The sequence below is a fragment of the Hibiscus syriacus genome, unplaced genomic scaffold (genome assembly GCF_006381635.1).
Source record: "Hibiscus syriacus cultivar Baekdansim isolate YM2019G1 unplaced genomic scaffold, ASM638163v2 tig00109919_pilon, whole genome shotgun sequence".
Classification (NCBI taxonomy): domain Eukaryota; kingdom Viridiplantae; phylum Streptophyta; class Magnoliopsida; order Malvales; family Malvaceae; genus Hibiscus; species Hibiscus syriacus.
Window position 1 is genome coordinate 346,028 of NW_024062527.1, and position 17,282 is coordinate 363,309.

At 35.9% G+C, this 17,282-nt stretch overlaps 1 protein-coding gene across 1 annotated transcript; it reads left to right on the forward strand.

Annotated features, from left to right (window-relative positions):
• The first annotated feature begins 972 nt into the window (after nucleotides 1–972).
• Nucleotides 973–16,921, forward strand: LOC120210201 (SRSF protein kinase 2-like). Its single transcript, XM_039208981.1, has 6 exons — nucleotides 973–1,111; nucleotides 1,241–1,335; nucleotides 8,965–9,705; nucleotides 16,138–16,278; nucleotides 16,644–16,714; nucleotides 16,816–16,921. The coding sequence occupies exons 1-6, from the start codon at nucleotides 973–975 to the stop codon at nucleotides 16,919–16,921; spliced, it is 1,293 nt and encodes a 430-aa protein (XP_039064912.1).
• Nucleotides 16,922–17,282: the final 361 nt, after the last annotated feature.

Here is a 17,282-nt window from a genome sequence, read left to right on the forward strand (position 1 = left end):
GAATCTTAATTAGCTGATGTTTTAAAATCAATTGAACATATTATTTTACAAAAATTAACGTAACTAAGATATTATTTTACAAGTGCTGTAGACAGTAGATTTTTTTATTTCTTTAAAGTTTCAGTATAATGTATCGTCATTGGGTTTTTAGCAAGCCTAAACAAAAAACTCCGTTACCACCATCATCAAGCATAAGAACAGAGGAGGAATCAAGCTTGGACAAAAAACATTGTTAAAAGAAGAAAAATAAAATATTATTAAAAATTAAACTAAACTATTTAAATAAAATAAGAAAATGACGAGAAATGTAAACTTACCCGTCATGGCTTCCAACTAGGAATGAAATTGATATTTAATGGATTGAAATTTTCGAATTTGAAATTTGAGAAAAGAGAGACAAGAAATGGTTTGTGAAGACTGAAGAGGCGCGAGGGAGGGGGGCTGTGAAGACAGAAGACTGAATTAGGAATTTAGGATATTAGGGTTGGGTTTATTTTGTTTATTGTAAAATATTATATTTATTATTTATTATAGAATTTATAGATTAGTTAATTTATCATTTATTATTTTTTATTAATAAATTAATAGTTAGTATTTAGATTTATTTTTTAGATGAAATAATTTTAAAAAAATTATTAAAAAAATATTTTAAAAAATTAACGAACAGTTCGCGAAATTATCACTCAAATCGTTAAGGTCTAGAGTTAAGTTCGAGTCGAGTCAACATTTATCGAGTTTTGACCGAGTCAAGTTTGAGCATCTCGTGCTCGTTAAACACCCCTAGCTTAGTCTCCTTGCATTTCTATGGATGATTTCTTAGACCTTTGCCTAAGGACTTCTTGGTCGGGGCAGTTAAAATCGATTTGGTTAATCTCCATAGCGGCAGCTTTGTGGAGTCTTTGGCTTGCTAGAAATGAAAAAATAATTAAAGGTAAAGACTCCCCTCTTAGCGATCTTATTTTCTATTCGAAAATGAAAGCGTTTATTTGGATCAAAGCTATTAATGCAAATATCAAGTTATGTGAAGAGAACTGGTGGATTGACCCGATTTCATGCCTGTCCGTTCTTTCTGAAAATCTTGTTTCCGATTATTGGCTTGCTCCTCGGAATGGTGCTGTGAAATTTAAATATTTAATATAGATGAAGCTTCAAACCGAGGCGCCTAGCAGGCTGCGATGGTGTCTTAAGAACCTCGAATGGCGAGGTTAAAGCTTTATTCTCTGGTTCTTTAGTTGATCAGGGTTCGGAGTTGTTTGCTATGTTAATAGCTCTGAAGTTTTCTCTGAGGCAGGGTGGTGTAGCTGCACTCCATTACTGATAGAATCAGATTGTCAGGTGGTTCTATGCTTTGGAAGTCAGCCTTTTTTTAAGTGAAAAACAATGCTTAGGTATCGATATCTATGCTTTATTTTCAATTTCTTATAAAGAATTTTACTGGTCAAGAGTGAAAGTATTACTATTAAATCTCGAGTATATGTACCTGATTGAAAGTATTGATACTTCAATAATAGATATGAATAATTTTTTTGCCATATAATAAAATTAGCCCATAATATTTATACATATAGTCATTTTTTTTATATTTTAGCGACCCAAAAATTTTATTGTACTAAAATAAGTTATGTTTGATAAAAGTTATTAGTTAATTAACCATCGATACATATTATAAATATAATATTTTAAATAATATCATATAGATGCCACATTTCAATAAAATAATTATATACGTCACTAATGTACATTACGCACGCCAAAAAAATGAAAACAAAATAATTTAACAGGAAGAACAAAGTAGAAAGCACTAGCAGGAAGCACAATAATTTATAAATATCGAGTCTTATTCAAAAAAGAATGGAGAAAAAATTGGGGTTGTTGAGTTTGATTTGGTGGAACATTCCTGTCCGCAAAGAAAGACAATATTGTCTCAATCAAATGGTCCACAAAGATGCTGGGGATGACAGCATCGTCATCCGTAGAAGCCAATAATTGGGGCTTAAGCGGCAAACTGACAGTGGTAAACTTTTATTTAAAGAAGAAATCAAATTTTTATTTTATTTTTCTGTTTCCTATGGGCTTGAACAAAAGAAACAAAATTCCTGACGATGAAAACCAATAGCGAATTGGTCAAAGCCCAAGCCCAAGATCTCCTCTTCATACTACATACCAGTAGATAGTACACCCAGAGATGCATGCATGGTAACATGGCCACGCTCCTTTCCTCCTTTAACAAAATAAAATAAGTTTGTTAGTTAAACATACCAAAGCCAACAAGGGGTGTATTTCCCGAAAAATCACTGGTGATCGGTATATATACCGATCTAATACCGGTCAGATTATATTTCTCGATCTAACACCTGTAGCAGTAAAGCACGCCCCCTGAACCGTACTATATGCTGATTTGGCACCACGTGGGGTATAGCGCGCCCCCTGTACCGCACTATACGCTAACATGGGTTACACGTGTGTATAGCGCGTCCCTTGATCCGCGCTATACGCCACGTAGGAGTGAATTATATTTAAGGCGGTCCCTGGTCCGCTCTATATCCTTTATCTGAATAATTACATATAGCGCGGTGCAGGTACCACGCCTTATATAGTTATAAATATTCTCCTCCGCCGGTTAAGTTTCTCACATCTCCTCGCATCTCTCCTCTCAACTTATAAATTAATACAACAATTTCGTCAACGAGTAATAATTACGGCAATCTTCTCATATTTGATTTAGAAGTTCGTGCGATTTTTCGTTATAAGGTAATTTTGTTATAATTTTTTAATTATACTTATTGTTTATTATATAATTTGAAAAAATATTATACTAATTATTTTCAATTAATTTTTATCTTTGTAAAATTGAAAAGCGGGAGCATACGTCGAAATAGTTTTGCGGTGCAGGTAATAATATAAAATTATATTATTTAAATTATTTATGTTGATGTGTAAAAAAATTTATTGTGTTATATTTTCGTTCATATTATTTAATCAGGTTTGTTTTAGTTATTTTTTTTTTGCAGATATAATATTGCCGCACTTTTAAACTTAAAGAATGGCCCGACTTTCAACTATTGTTATTATGATGGTGAAATTCGAGAAGAAGAAATCGGAGTTGTTTTCGTATCAAATGAGCGTGTTAAAATATCATTCAAGATAAACATAACTCTTGAGGAGCTGATAACGAAGATTTCGAGGAAGATTCATGATGGAAGTAGTAGAAGAATATCGTCGTTGCATTACAGATTTCCAACATCATTGTTGCCATTAACTTATACAGCGTTCGAACTTTCGAACAATGATGATGTTCAAATGATGGTTGAAGCTCAAAGTAATTATTCAGACGCCGCTATTGAGATGTATGCACATTTTGTTCAAGTGCGTACTGTTCGAGGTCAATCATTAAGCTCCCACTATGGGCTGACTGAACAAGTTGATCAAGTTGACAGCCCACTATGGGCTGGCTGGCTGATCCAGTTCAAGGGGAAGACATTCATCTGCAAATTTCTTTGACCTTATTATGGAGATATCATCGACGCAATAATCTGTGCAGTTTCCATTTGACACGATGACTTCAAGCTCCAGGGGGAGGCATTCGACTGCGAGCTTTTTCGATCTCAATGTCGATATGCCTTCTAGTTCAAGGGGAAGACATGCAAGTAGTAGGTTCTTCGACCTAAATGTGGAGCTCATGGAGGAACCATCATCTCCACCAGAAGAACCGCTTCGTGAGCCTGGTGCGGATGGTGCTGAGACCGGACTATTCATTCACCCAGAATCACCGCAATTCAACTCCGATGATGATGATGATGTAGATGAAGTTCTAGGAAATGTGACACAAACTGACCCTCCTGCACACATGTATGAAGCTGATTATGGTGCAATGTACGAGCCAGAATTTGCGGATATGCCTTATTTCGGTGACTATGGATATTACTCATCAATAAATAAAGGTGAGTTATCTTTAGGCATGGAGTTTTCAAGAAAAGAAGAAGCGATGATGGCTATCAAAAATTATAATATCCGTAATTCTGTTTAGTCCAGAGTCAACCGATCGACGACCGAAAAATATGTATGCTACTGTGCCCGACGCGAAAACGGATGCAATCGGATGGTTCGCGTATCGAAAATAAAGAGGAAAAACAACATATGGGAACTAACAGTATACAACGGTCCTCACACATGTTGTGCTGGAGGGGTCAACCAAGGTCATCCCAACTTGGACTCTGAAATGATATGCCAAGCCATCATGCCCATGGTAAAAGCAAGCTCTCATATAGATGTTGCAGTGTTGATTTAACTATACAATCGCAGTATGGGTACACTGTCTCCTATAAAAAGCTTGGTTGGTAAAACAAAATGTCATTGTCAAACTTCATGGCGAATGTGATGCATCTTACAACGAACTTCCAGGTTGGTTTAGGCTGGTGCGGACGTTGAATCCTGTGACAATTGTGGAATTCAAAACTTCCTATGCATACCATAATGATCGAGTTCTTCACGATCGAAGCCAATTCTACCAGGTTTTTTAGAGTTACCCACAGTGCGTTAATGCTGCCAAATACTGCAAGCCTGTGGTCTAGATCGACGGACTTTCTTGTATGGAAAATACAAGCAAGTTTTATTATTGGCAGTTGTCCAAGATGGCAATCGCAACATTCTTCCAGTTGCTTTTTCTCTTGTCGATTGAGAAGATGCAGATTCTTGGGCTTTTTTCTCCAAAATTTACGTGTACATATTATCACGAGGGAAAACATTTGTGTCATTTCAGATCGCGGAGCTGGGATCGAAGCAGGAATGGAGTCTTTGGGTCTAATGTGGCAACCACCCTTTGTCCAACATAGGTATTGTCTCCGACACATTGCTGCGAACTATCATGGAAGGTACAGAAGAATGATGAGTCAATTAATTGTGCGCATGGGTAAGTGAAAGCAAGTTAGTAAGTTATACATTTTTTGATCATTTTAATTTTGCAAAGAAAATAAGTTAGTAAGCTATACATTTTTTGATCAGGTTACGAACTACTTCCTCAAACGTTTGAATCAATGCTTCAAGATTTGTGGGCGAAGAACGAGGAAGGATACGATTACATCAGCCTCATCGATAAAGAAATGTGGACGAACGCATATGATGGTGGATATCGATATGGACACATGACGACCAACTTGGCTGAGGCAATCAATTCAACCTTAAAGGGTGCACGTCACTTACCTGTAGCGGCTTTGGTAAAAACTACATATTTTTGTTTGGGGGCGCTTTTTGCGAAGCTCGGGGGACAAGCTCAAACCTGGATGCAAGGCGGTCATGTCTATCACTCTAGATTAGTTGCAGATCTACAGAAAAAAATTATTGCATCAAATGGAATGTCTGTAACAAGCTTCTCTAGAAGTCATGAAATGTTTCGTGTCACAGAGTTGCCGCAACCTCTTCAAGAGATTGAAGTTGTGTCGTTAGAGTAAATCTAAGGGACAGAACGTGCGACTGTGGGTTTTTCAAGCTCTGAAGTATCCATGCTATCATGTGATAGCAGCTTGCTCGCATACACGTCAAGACTATAACCATTTTGTGGATCTCGTATACCTACTATCTGAAGTTTTTAAGGTATACGAATTTGAGTTTCCCCCCATAGGTAATGACAAAGACTCTGACGAGGTTCAAGATTGGCTTCCGATTGTACCAAATCCTAGTTTATTGAGGGAGCGTGGTCTTCCAAAATCCATCGAATTTCATTGCGATATGGATATTCGAGAAGATAGACAAGACAAAAGATGTGACCATTGTAGAAACCCATGACACACTAGAAAAACATGTTCACTTTTGTTGTCATCAAGTAACAATTGATGAGGAAATGATGTATTGTTTATCAAATAATAATTCTTGTATTTTAATTTGCATCCAATCATTAAATTTTATCAAACTAATAACAATTTGGTATTTAAATACAACAAACTTACAATAAGAATTAAATAGTAAATGATAACCAATTACAATAACTGATATTAAATGGTAATAAACAAAATTAACTGAAATATATTAAAAAAAAGCCCAACAAATTTAACAAAATAAAGTAAGTATTAAATGAGAAATAATAAAAACTATAATTAAACAAAATAAAGTAAATACAATAATAAAAAAATCTATCGATGCATGCGTCGCGAATGTGTTCCGCACGGCGTTGGCTGTCGGTCTCGAGGAGGATTTCTTCGTATCACTGGTTCTGACTCCTCGCTCGCTGTCATCATCATCGTCGTCGTCCTGAGCAGGTACATTAGGTGATGAGGAGCTGATGAGATGAAGCACCTCCATAGAATAAGGACCCTGGGTGTATAACTGACTATCCCACCGGCCTGCGAAAACTGGGAAAACCCAGACATCGCTGAGTGTGAAAACTGTACAGGAGGGTCTGCTGTGGCCATGGGTGATGAGGCTGACCCGCCAAATATCTAGCATATGAACCCAAGTCGGATCTGCAAACATAGACCCATAATACCTCTAGGAGGGGTCATCTGTGACGGTGGCGACGACGGGGTCATAAAATCAAGTGAAGGCGGCGGTGACATCTGGTAATGGAAAGGCGATGGCGACATCATATATGGCTGTGGCATCATAAATAGTTGTGGTGGCTGTTGTGAAGGTCCTGCTGGTGCAGCTAAGGATGAACTGGAAGCACCTGCTCTCCGTCCATGAGTCGGGTCAATGGTGCTGTGTCGGTGAACGTCTCTATCGACGTCGTGGAAATGTCTGCCCTCGTGCATCCTCGGGAAGTAGAAACGGTTTCCCGTTACTGTTGAACCACTCATAATAATCCTTAGCATACATTAAGAAATCAGTAAAAATGGGCTCTCTACGTGAAGGGCGCCGATGCGATCATCCCACAACACGACCCACTCTTGATGCCTCACCAGCCAATCTGTATCTGTCTTGCCGCGTCTATCTAATTATGCAACTCATCCATATTGAGAGGTGCTTCCGGAATTGGTTGAAAACAACCAAATTTTCGGAGCACGCGATCAGTGGAGTGCCACTCGACGGTCGCATAACAGATCAGAGGGACCATCGCCATCCAAACATCTGATGGACCACTCAACTCAGGTGGGATCACCGCCCTCACATCATCAGTAGAATATGGCACCCGTTCAAAATAAACAATAATATAAATTTTCATCAAAATAAAATCTAATTATATAACTATAATCTAAAATCGATTTTTAAACATTAAAACATACTGTGTGCTAGTCTTCTGATCATTAGCACCCTAATTTTTTAAATCATCATATAGCTCATGATGATTTTCCTATCAGTCGACCACCTATTCAAGGAAAAAATTATTATACACTGTATAAAATATTAATATACAAAATCAGTTTTATAATTACCTCAAAAGTGGTGGAAATACGAATGAGTTCTTCACAACGGGACATAAAAAGGGCAATCGATACCATGCCCCAGACTGCAGCAGTAGGAGACACCCGCCGATAGCATTACGCCGTTAGTGGCTCCACACATCTCCCTGTACAACAAAGACAAAACTGCCGAGCCCCAACTGAATGATCCGACGAGATGAAAGTCGCTAAGATGTCACAACCACATGCAGTGAACTAGGTTGTGCGATTTGTCCAGCATTAGCAACCCTCCTATCAACTGCAATATGCATGCCCGTGCATACACTTAACCTTATCCTTAGAGGCTCTGCGCTCAACTCCCGAAAATTGGCATCTAACCAATTTAACGGTATCCTACCTCTGATAAAACTTCTGGGGCACGTCCTAGATTATCCCGACACAAAGTAGTCCAAGAATCGGAAGCTATCCCTGATATCACATCTCCATCCCCGGAAGCCCCAGGTGCATAGAAACATCCTCAGCGTGATCGTGCACTCTCCGCACAGAAGATGGAATGTGTGGGTCTCCGACCTCCACCGCTCTACTTAGGCAGAAAGGTCTGGTTCTATCTTACAGTAACCTTGATATCTACCTATGTTACCAAATCCAGCCTCTACTAATACTGAAGACACGGCTAGGTATCACTAACGTAAGATTCCTATAAATGATATAATACACGTCCTTCTCTAAAATAAATAATTACAAAAATTAATTCTTAATATAATAATCATGCATTAAATAAATCAACTATATTCTAATAATTTAAATTAAATTAAAACGTTAAAATGTTACCGTATTAGCAAAGTGTCGAGATATATGATTTCCATCCAAGCGAAGTAGACTGTCTTCCATTATATATCTACAAAGAATTATATTAGTAAAATATTAAATAAAGTAAATTACTTAAATAAATTAAATACATAATATTAAAAATATTATAAAATATACCTTAAACATAGAGAATTTGAGAGAATTTGGTGTGATGAAAGTGATTGAGGACGGGGTATTTATAGGGATGATTGGGGTGGACGGGTGAGTAATTAAAGATATAGCGCGCCCTTTGTACCACGCTACCCCACGTGTCAGATACTAGTATAGCGCGGCCCCTGATTCGCGCTATACTCCTACGTGTCGTATAGCGCGGATCAGGGATGGGGCCAGTTCTCCACCGTTTGGCTCGCTTACGATACTCAATCCTCTGTATGTCCCCCCATTTCTATACCTTTCATCACCAATTTGTATGATATGAATTCATGCTTTTATGATCTGAACCTCTACGACATTTTTATCTGTTTCTTGGGATCGGCGATCAACCCTTAGATACTTTACTATATGTATGTGATCGTATGAAATATAAAATAATCAGGGTGATTGAGCCTTAAGAAAAAGAATCCTGGTCTGGAATCTGAATAGTGTTTTATGTACGAGTTGGCAAAATCTTTATGCTGCATCTTGATGAAAGATGTTCGTTATATTTTCTTAGAATTGATCCTTATGATTGAGGTTTGAGGATAAAACTTGTTGCATAAGAAGAGGGTGACATTGTATTATCTAAACCATTTTCAATTTTAATCCGAAATATGCCGCTCTAAAGATTCAGAAGAGCGCACAACAGTTTGCTGAAGCTGCAGTTCACGAGATTGAAGTCCTTCGTTCTATTGCTGATGGAGACCCTTCAAACTCCAAGAGTGTGGTGCACCTGATCGATCATTTTAAGCACACTGGCCCGAACGGCCAACATCTGTGCATGGTCCTCGAATTCCTTGGTGATAGCTTACTTCAATTAATCAGGTTTAACCGTTACAAAGGGCTTGAATTGAATAAAGTTAGGGAGATCTGCAAATGTATTCTGATAGCTCTGGATTACTTGCATAGGGAGCTTGGTATAATCCACACTGACCTAAAACCTGAAAATGTTCTTCTCCTTTCCACAATTGATCCAGCCAAGGATCCAATTAGATCTGGTCTTACTCCAATCCTAGCGAGGCCTGAGGGGGGCACCCTAAATGGCGGATCTACGGCAAACATCATTGAGAAAAAATTGAAACGGAGGGCAAAACGTGCAGTCGCTAATATATCTAGTAGAAGAGGTTCAATGGGAGGAGAAGCTCTAAAACCTGCAAGATGTCTTGATGGGATTGATATGAGGTGCAAGGTTGTGGACTTTGGAAATGCATGTTGGGCTGACAAACGATTTGCAGAAGAAATTCAAACAAGGCAGTATAGAGCTCCTGAGGTCGTACTTCAATCTGGGTATTCCTTTTCCGTCGATATGTGGTCATTTGGTTGCATAGCCTTTGAGCTTGCTACTGGTGACATGATGTTTGCTCCTAATGTTAGTAAAATAGACTGCTGCAAAACGAGGCGTTAGCACTGACTGAAAAATATTAAATTAAATAATCAATCAGAATGATAACCGTGTCGTGGTAATCCACTGCCTTAGAAGCAAATTCGCCCGATGTGTGTAATCGCTACAATGGACGAACAACCCCCTGAGGTTAACACGGCTCTCCAAGAATTCGTACACCCGAAAACTGGAGTGAACTTGGTTGTATTGCTCTTCTCTCAACTCAAACAACACTCAAAAGATAGGAGTGTTTCAAAGCAAATGTTTGCTTGGGATATCTCAAAGTGAATGAAATTGCCCTCTATTTATAGGCTAAATAGTGAGGGCAAAATAGCACTTCCAAATCACAATTTAATTCTATTAATCATAGAATTAAAAACCTTTAAAAAACTGTTACAAATTGAGCATTACCAACATTCCCCACTAATGCGAAAGAATTCTTTCGTAAAGATGAGAGCAATGAAGTAAAAACATGAGAAGAGCAATAGCGAGATTAGTTGCTTAAGCACTAGTGAACGTATGGAACTAGTACATAGTGATGATGAGCAATCCTTCTCTTAGATAGTGAAACTAGTCTGGAACTTTCTAAGATTGGGGTAAACTCATAACACACAACTAACCCCTTCATCCACCAAAGTTCTCGATGTGTCTACAAAGAATATATCAAAAGCGTATATATGTTTAGCCCTCTTTCCTCAGGATTCTAATAAGTGTACTAGAAAAACGGCCCAACGTTTTTCATAGAAGGTGGCTAATCCTTCTCACTTACGTAGGTTATTTCATCAAATTTATATCAACATAAACCACTCAAACTGAGCTATGAAATAATTAAGAGCTTTTATAATAGCTCAACCTCACAAGGGTATGGTGACTTTCTTCAAGTTCATTATTAATGAACCACCCAACTCTGGGATAAGAAGTCATTAAGAATAATATTCATCCTCATAATTCGGTGAATTCAATATGTCATTCTCACTAGGAACTCCCATTCAATATGTCCTTCTCACTAGGAACCTCTTGGGTTTGAATTCATTAAGAGTTTAATAAAACTCATCCTCTCAAGCGGTAAGTTCATCTAGTCCTTCGCGATTAGAACTACCCACTCAACTCTGGGTTATGAACTTATTAAGAATAGATATTCAACCAAATCGGTAAATTCATCAAGTCTTTCTCACTAAGACCACCCAAAGCCTGGGCTATGAATTTATTAAGAGCAATTAAGCTCATCCTGGGCATGCACATTATTCATCATAGGGATAGGTAGTAGAATGTGCACTATGAGTCTTTCCATGGTTTCGTTTGACCACATGGAACTTAGATAACTAAGTTGGGTATCCACCATGAATTCCTCAACCAATGGGCTTTAGGCCCATCCCCCTCGACGAATCTAGGACCAGCTTCCGACTTAACCCTTTGGTAAGCGGATCTGCTAGGTTCCTTTCCGACTTCACATACTCTAAAGAGAGCACTCCATTCTTTATCAAGTGTCTAACTGATTCATGTATTATGCGAATGTGTCTTTTCTTACCATTGTAAGCTTGGTTCTTAGCCACACATATTGCAGCTTGTGAATCACACAACAATGAAACTGGAGGAGTCGGTCTTCCCCACAACGGAATATCTGCTAACAATCTTCTGAGCCACTCGGCTTCTTGCCCAGCTAGGTCAAGAGCTATAAACTCTGTCTCATGGTAGAACGAGCAATACAAGTCTGCTTTGATGATTTACATGAGATGCTGCTCCACCCAAAGTAAAAACATACCCGCTCGTAGAGCTTACCTCATCATTATCAGAAACCCAGTTGGCATCACAATATCCTTCTAGTATCGCAGGAAAGCCAACAAATTCAAGTTTCCAATCCAAAGTACCCTTAAGATACTTCAGTAAGCGTTTAAGAGCAATCTAGTGCTCACCACTCGGATTATGAGTATATCTACTTAGTCTACTCACATCATAAGCAATATCAGGCCGAGTATAGTTCTTTAAGAATTAAAATTCTGATTAATTTAGCATATTATGTTTTGGGAAACGCTACTTCCTTTATTCTTAAAGAGATATATGCTAGTGTCACAAGAGTTCGAACAGGGACGACGTCAAAACTGTCAAATTTCTTTAACACTTTCTCAAGATAGTGTGCTTGACATAAAGAAAATTCCTTTCCAGTAAGTTTGACTCCTAAGATTACATCAACTTCTCCCAGATCCATCATCTCAAATTTAGTGGACAAGAAACCGTTTGTTTTGTTAATGGACTCAATGTTAGAACTGAAAATCAACATGTCATCAACATACAAAACTTATGATGACGCAATCAGTATCAAACATCATCGAATACACGCAAGCATCCGAACCATTCACAACAAAACCAAAACTAAGTATAGTTTTATGAAATTTCTTGTACCATTGTTCTCATATAGATCTCCTCATCTAGATCTCCATTCAAAAATGCAGTCTTAACATCCATTTGATGTACTTGCAACTTATGAATGGAGGCTAGTGCAAATAATGCACGGATCGTTGAGATGTTCATAATGGGAGAGTAAGAATCAAAGTAGTTTAAAACAAACTTTGAGTGAACCCTTTGACAACTAGCCTTGCCTTGCACCACTGGATCAAATCATCTGGTCTCATTTTCTTCCGGAAGATTCATTTGCTACAGATTGGTTTAAATCCTCTAGGCAAGTCAACTAATTCCCAAGTATGATTAGACATTATCGATTCTAGTTCATCATTAATAGCGCTTTTCTAGAACTAGTATCGATAGATCTTATAGCCTTTTTAGGATCCTTATATAATATTTAAGCTATATGATCAGAAAGAGTCTAAATCATTTATCTCAGAAATAAAGGAAGTGATAAAATTTGGTCCAAATAGCCTTTTACTTCTTCTAGTCTCGAAAACAATTTCTTGAGAAGGCCTAGCAGGAATACTAGAAGAAGTTGATAGAATATTTTCTATTTGAGTTTATGCATTTAATCTACATTTTAAGACACCCACACATTTCTAACATTTTAGGATATCCTAAGTGTCTTATAAAACGTGTAAACAAATACTCAATCATACTAGAGTAAAGTTTGTTATGAGTTTTAGCCATAAAACTATATTTTAACAAACTCAAGTTTTGTTTACACATAATTATATTCTCAAAGTTTTGAGAAGTTACAAATCATTAAGATTAAAATGCATAAACCAATATGAAATTCTTTATGACTTTTCCTCATTCAAAATGAATTTCGATTTTTTCCTAACATCAGGAAAAAATGATCTCAAGTTTAAAACAAGAGATTTTAGCACAACTGAAATAGATAATCTCTTTTCTTTCCTCTACTTAGGAAAATCACTTAAAGAGATTTATAGCTACACACACTTTTAGTAGCAATAGATTATATCATATACTCATTCATGATATTCAACATATTAGCCTTAAAGAGATCATCATATATTTTATTTACTATGACTAAATTTGGTATTCCGCTCAACCAAATTAATCTCTACTCTTTTAACTTCTGCACTAAGTTTGTAAGAGTTTTTATCTTGTCATAGTATTGGAATAGTGAGCATAGTAATGAACAATGCACCAGGTAGGTTCTATGAAAGAGAGGTGGTGCACTAGGCACGCTTAAGTACCAAGTCTTCATAGAACCAATCCTAGACATGCACTTTCATACTCATCACACTTCTTTCCAATAAATCATTTGTGAATTTTCTCTTTCTTTAAATAAGATCTCTTTAAAGAATTATGCTTGATACTTTTACTCACAATAGTATCTTATTAAGCATATAAATTTGGGCTCAAACTACTGCCTTAGCCTTAGTAGTACTACCTTAGTCTTAATAGCGGTTTTATCTCATTTTATAGTATCCACTGAGTTTTAAAGACTATCTTAAAGGCTCATGCAATCTAATTCATGTATTTAAAAGGCATGAATTAACAGGCAACAAGTCTAAAAATCTGACCTCACAGGTAGAATCACAATTCCAAATAGACTTGTTCATTCTCACCATGCATGCAACTTCATTCTTTGCATCATCATCTTCATGATTCTCCAAAATTACAACCATCCTGTTATCTTTATAAATATTTCAAAAGAAATTTTCAGTATGATAAAATTATTTTCAACTTAATATTCAGAAACGAATAATCTTACTCCCACATGAAAATAAATAGTTAATCTTTCCACATATTAACCAATCATACATGCATTATCTCACAAAAATGTTAATCACATTATAATCATGTCACTTCTTGATTATAGCATATAAGTTTCAAATTGAACATTTACTAAACACCAACATTTATATAGCTATTAACAAACATATATATAACTATTTAATAAATTGTTCAACCTCCTATTGAAACTTAAACCATTTAAATATAATGATTATATTAACATTCATGCTTAAGATTAAAAAAATCATGAAACTACAACACTAAATGTGAAAACATGAGTTTCATGTAAATATTAATGCAAAGCTTTATTGCATTTAAATTGATTAACCTTAATGCACATTAAAGGTTTCTTTCACCATGCATATAACAAATGGGCATTTCAATAACAATTCAAAATTTATTATAATAATAATAATAAATTAACCAATTTCAACATTCTCGTGAACCAAGACCCAAACGAGAACGGTGAAACCACCATCGGCTAATACTTCAATCTGTATATTACTTTGTAAATAAACACCATTAAAGCTATAATTTGCACAAATAATGGCCATTAAATTATTCAACGTTTCAATTCAAACTTATTTACAAAGTAATATAAATCCAATATTTAAAGCTATAATAAATGCATAGAATGTTTCAACCCAAACGTATTAGTAAATAAAGATGTTACTCACCTTTAACTCATGTAACAACACCTTTTAACATGCTCCTTTTAATATAACAACATAATGAGTTACAAAAATCACATTAGTGAAACCGTTATAGCATATTAATAAATATATAAATTCTCATTATGCTAACGGTGGTTATAACTCATATCATTATAGCATCTAAAGCATCTTAGCATTGAAATCAACGTTTTCCCAAATACCTATTTTACTATATTCTAAACTATAGCAATAAATATAGGTATATATTCAAAAACGGTTTAAACGTTTAAACAACCATGAATTCTAAAAATCATTTCTTCTTGATTATGATGTTACAAAAATTAATCAACATCTTTAAAGGATTTTCATATAAATCCAATTTAAAGTCATTTATAACTTTAATCTCCCAAACCACATGATAAATATGTTATTGTGCATTTATAAATGCAGACAATAAAAACGTAAAAACATTTATTCACATAAGTTACCATCATAAATTTTATAACTTATGTGCATTCATTCTTTAATGCATTGAATATACCACTAATATTCAATTATGGTACATGCGTAACATTGGCAATCTAATATATATAAACATGATTTTACACCTTTAATAATAAACCAATCGTTCAATGATTAAAGCATATCAATAATGTCATAATGATTATAACATATTCATGCTTACCAATAATATCATTTGTTAAAAACAATATTTAATGACTTTAATTGCTAACGTGCATATGTTTTAAACATCATTATTATGCATTATTATAATAAAACATATGCATTATTATAATAAAACGTATGCATTATGGAAATGTAACATACTTCCTAGCATATTTATGGGAAGAACCCTTCATCCCAAATACCTTCGAACATCTTTACGTTTACTGCCATGACTAATCCATACTCAACAAACACTTCATCCCACATGCCTTGATTGCCAGTTTCTCGTAAAAGATTAGACATGTAACATTTAACATGATAGATCAAACCTGAACTCGGATTAAAGATCCTTGTAACGATGATCAATCAAGACAAATATTCTTTTAACAGCAGTTAAAGAATTTGCTTCTAAATTGTTAGTAAAATAGACTGCTGCAAAACGAGGCGTTAGCACTGACTGAAAAATATTAAATAAAATAATCAATCAGAATGATAACCGTGTCGTGGTAATCCACTGCCTTAGAAGCAAATTCGCCCCGATTGTGTAATCGCTACAATGGACAACCCCCTGAGGTTAACACGGCTCTCCAAGATTCGTACACCCGAAAACTGGAGTGAACTTGGTTGTATTGCTCTTCTCTCAACTCAAACAACACTCAAAAGATAGGAGTGTTTCAAAGCAAATGTTTGCTTGGGATATCTCAAAGTGAATGAAATTGCCCTCTATTTATAGGCTAAATAGTGAGGGCAAAATAGTCACTTCCAAATCACAATTTAATTCTATTAATCATAGAATTAAAAACCTTTAAAAAACTGTTACAAATTGAGCATTACCAACACCTAATACCGGAGAAGGTTTTAGTGAAGACGAGGTATGGCTGTTCTATGCATCACAGTTTCGAAAATGTCTTTCCTTGTCCTATTTTTGCAGCTTCTTTGTTTGGATATGGGAATAGAGCGGTGCAACAATGAAAACAATGTGTTCTATTTTAATGACATGTTGCTTAGGATCATCTTAGTTTTATCTTCTGGTTGTCATACCAGAAGAGCTATAAAAGGGGAACTATTCTGGGTATAACACAGGCTGCATCATAAAAAACATACATACATAGATATATATTATGAGTGTGTCCTGGTTCTAATAGAATTACAGATTTGATTATTTTTCTGATTCGCATATTATTATGAATATATATATGCCTACTATTTCATCATCATTTGTTTGTTTGTTTGTTTTAGTAATAATGACCTTTTAGATAGAAAAGTGATAAAGGGCCACTGTGAATAACAATTTCGGTTGCTTCCACTCCAGATCACCTAGCTCCATGATGGAACTTCTTGGAAAGATGCCACGGAAGGTAAAATAATTTCTATATAACGTCCTTTCCTATTTAAAGATGTGATTCAAATGTTCATTTTTTGCTTGTGTAAGCACAGATTGCTGTTGGAGGAGCTCGATCAAAGGATTTTGACAGGCGTGGGGATCTGAAGAGGATTCGAAGACTGAAGTACTTGCCACTCGATCGAGTGTTGATGAATAAATACAAATTCGCCGAGACTGATGCTCGTGAATTATGGAGTTCTTTCTCCGCTTCTTGATTTTCACCAGAAAAGCGACCAACTGCGCAGCAGTGTCTGCAACACCCATGGCTGAATCTGAGGAGCTCGGATGGCAATCTAAGGTGGATGCTGAAATGAACAAACTTAAGATTTAAGGTGGGCAAGTGAAGAAGGAATTAAATGTCCCTCCCCCCACCTGTGACATTTTCAATAACATTCTTTCTTTTTGTTAACAAAGGTAAAACTATTGCACACACGAGTTTAACTGCGATGACTGATTGTGTTGTGTTTGTTCAAATTGTTACTTTAAGCAAATTTTTAGGAAATTTTATTACCACTCTGCTGAATGTTTCTCTCTTTGATGTCGAATGAATCCTCTCTCTCTTGATGTGCGCTTGGTCATGCTTATAAGGTTGTGTTTTCTTGATTTATTTCTCAACTTTTTTGTTCGATTGATATAAAATGATTCAATTAATGTAATTATAATTACCGTTTAAGAAAAAAAATTCGGTAAAA

Bases quoted from the DNA above. Each gene is read 5' to 3' on its own strand.
- LOC120210201 (XM_039208981.1), top strand. From the start codon at position 973: ATGAAAGCGTTTATTTGGATCAAAGCTATTAATGCAAATATCAAGTTA. The intron at 1,336-8,964 runs GTGGTTCTATGC...GCCGCTCTAAAG, and splicing joins TGATAGAATCAGATTGTCAG to ATTCAGAAGAGCGCACAACA. The intron at 16,279-16,643 runs GTATAACACAGG...GTGTAAGCACAG, and splicing joins TAAAAGGGGAACTATTCTGG to ATTGCTGTTGGAGGAGCTCG.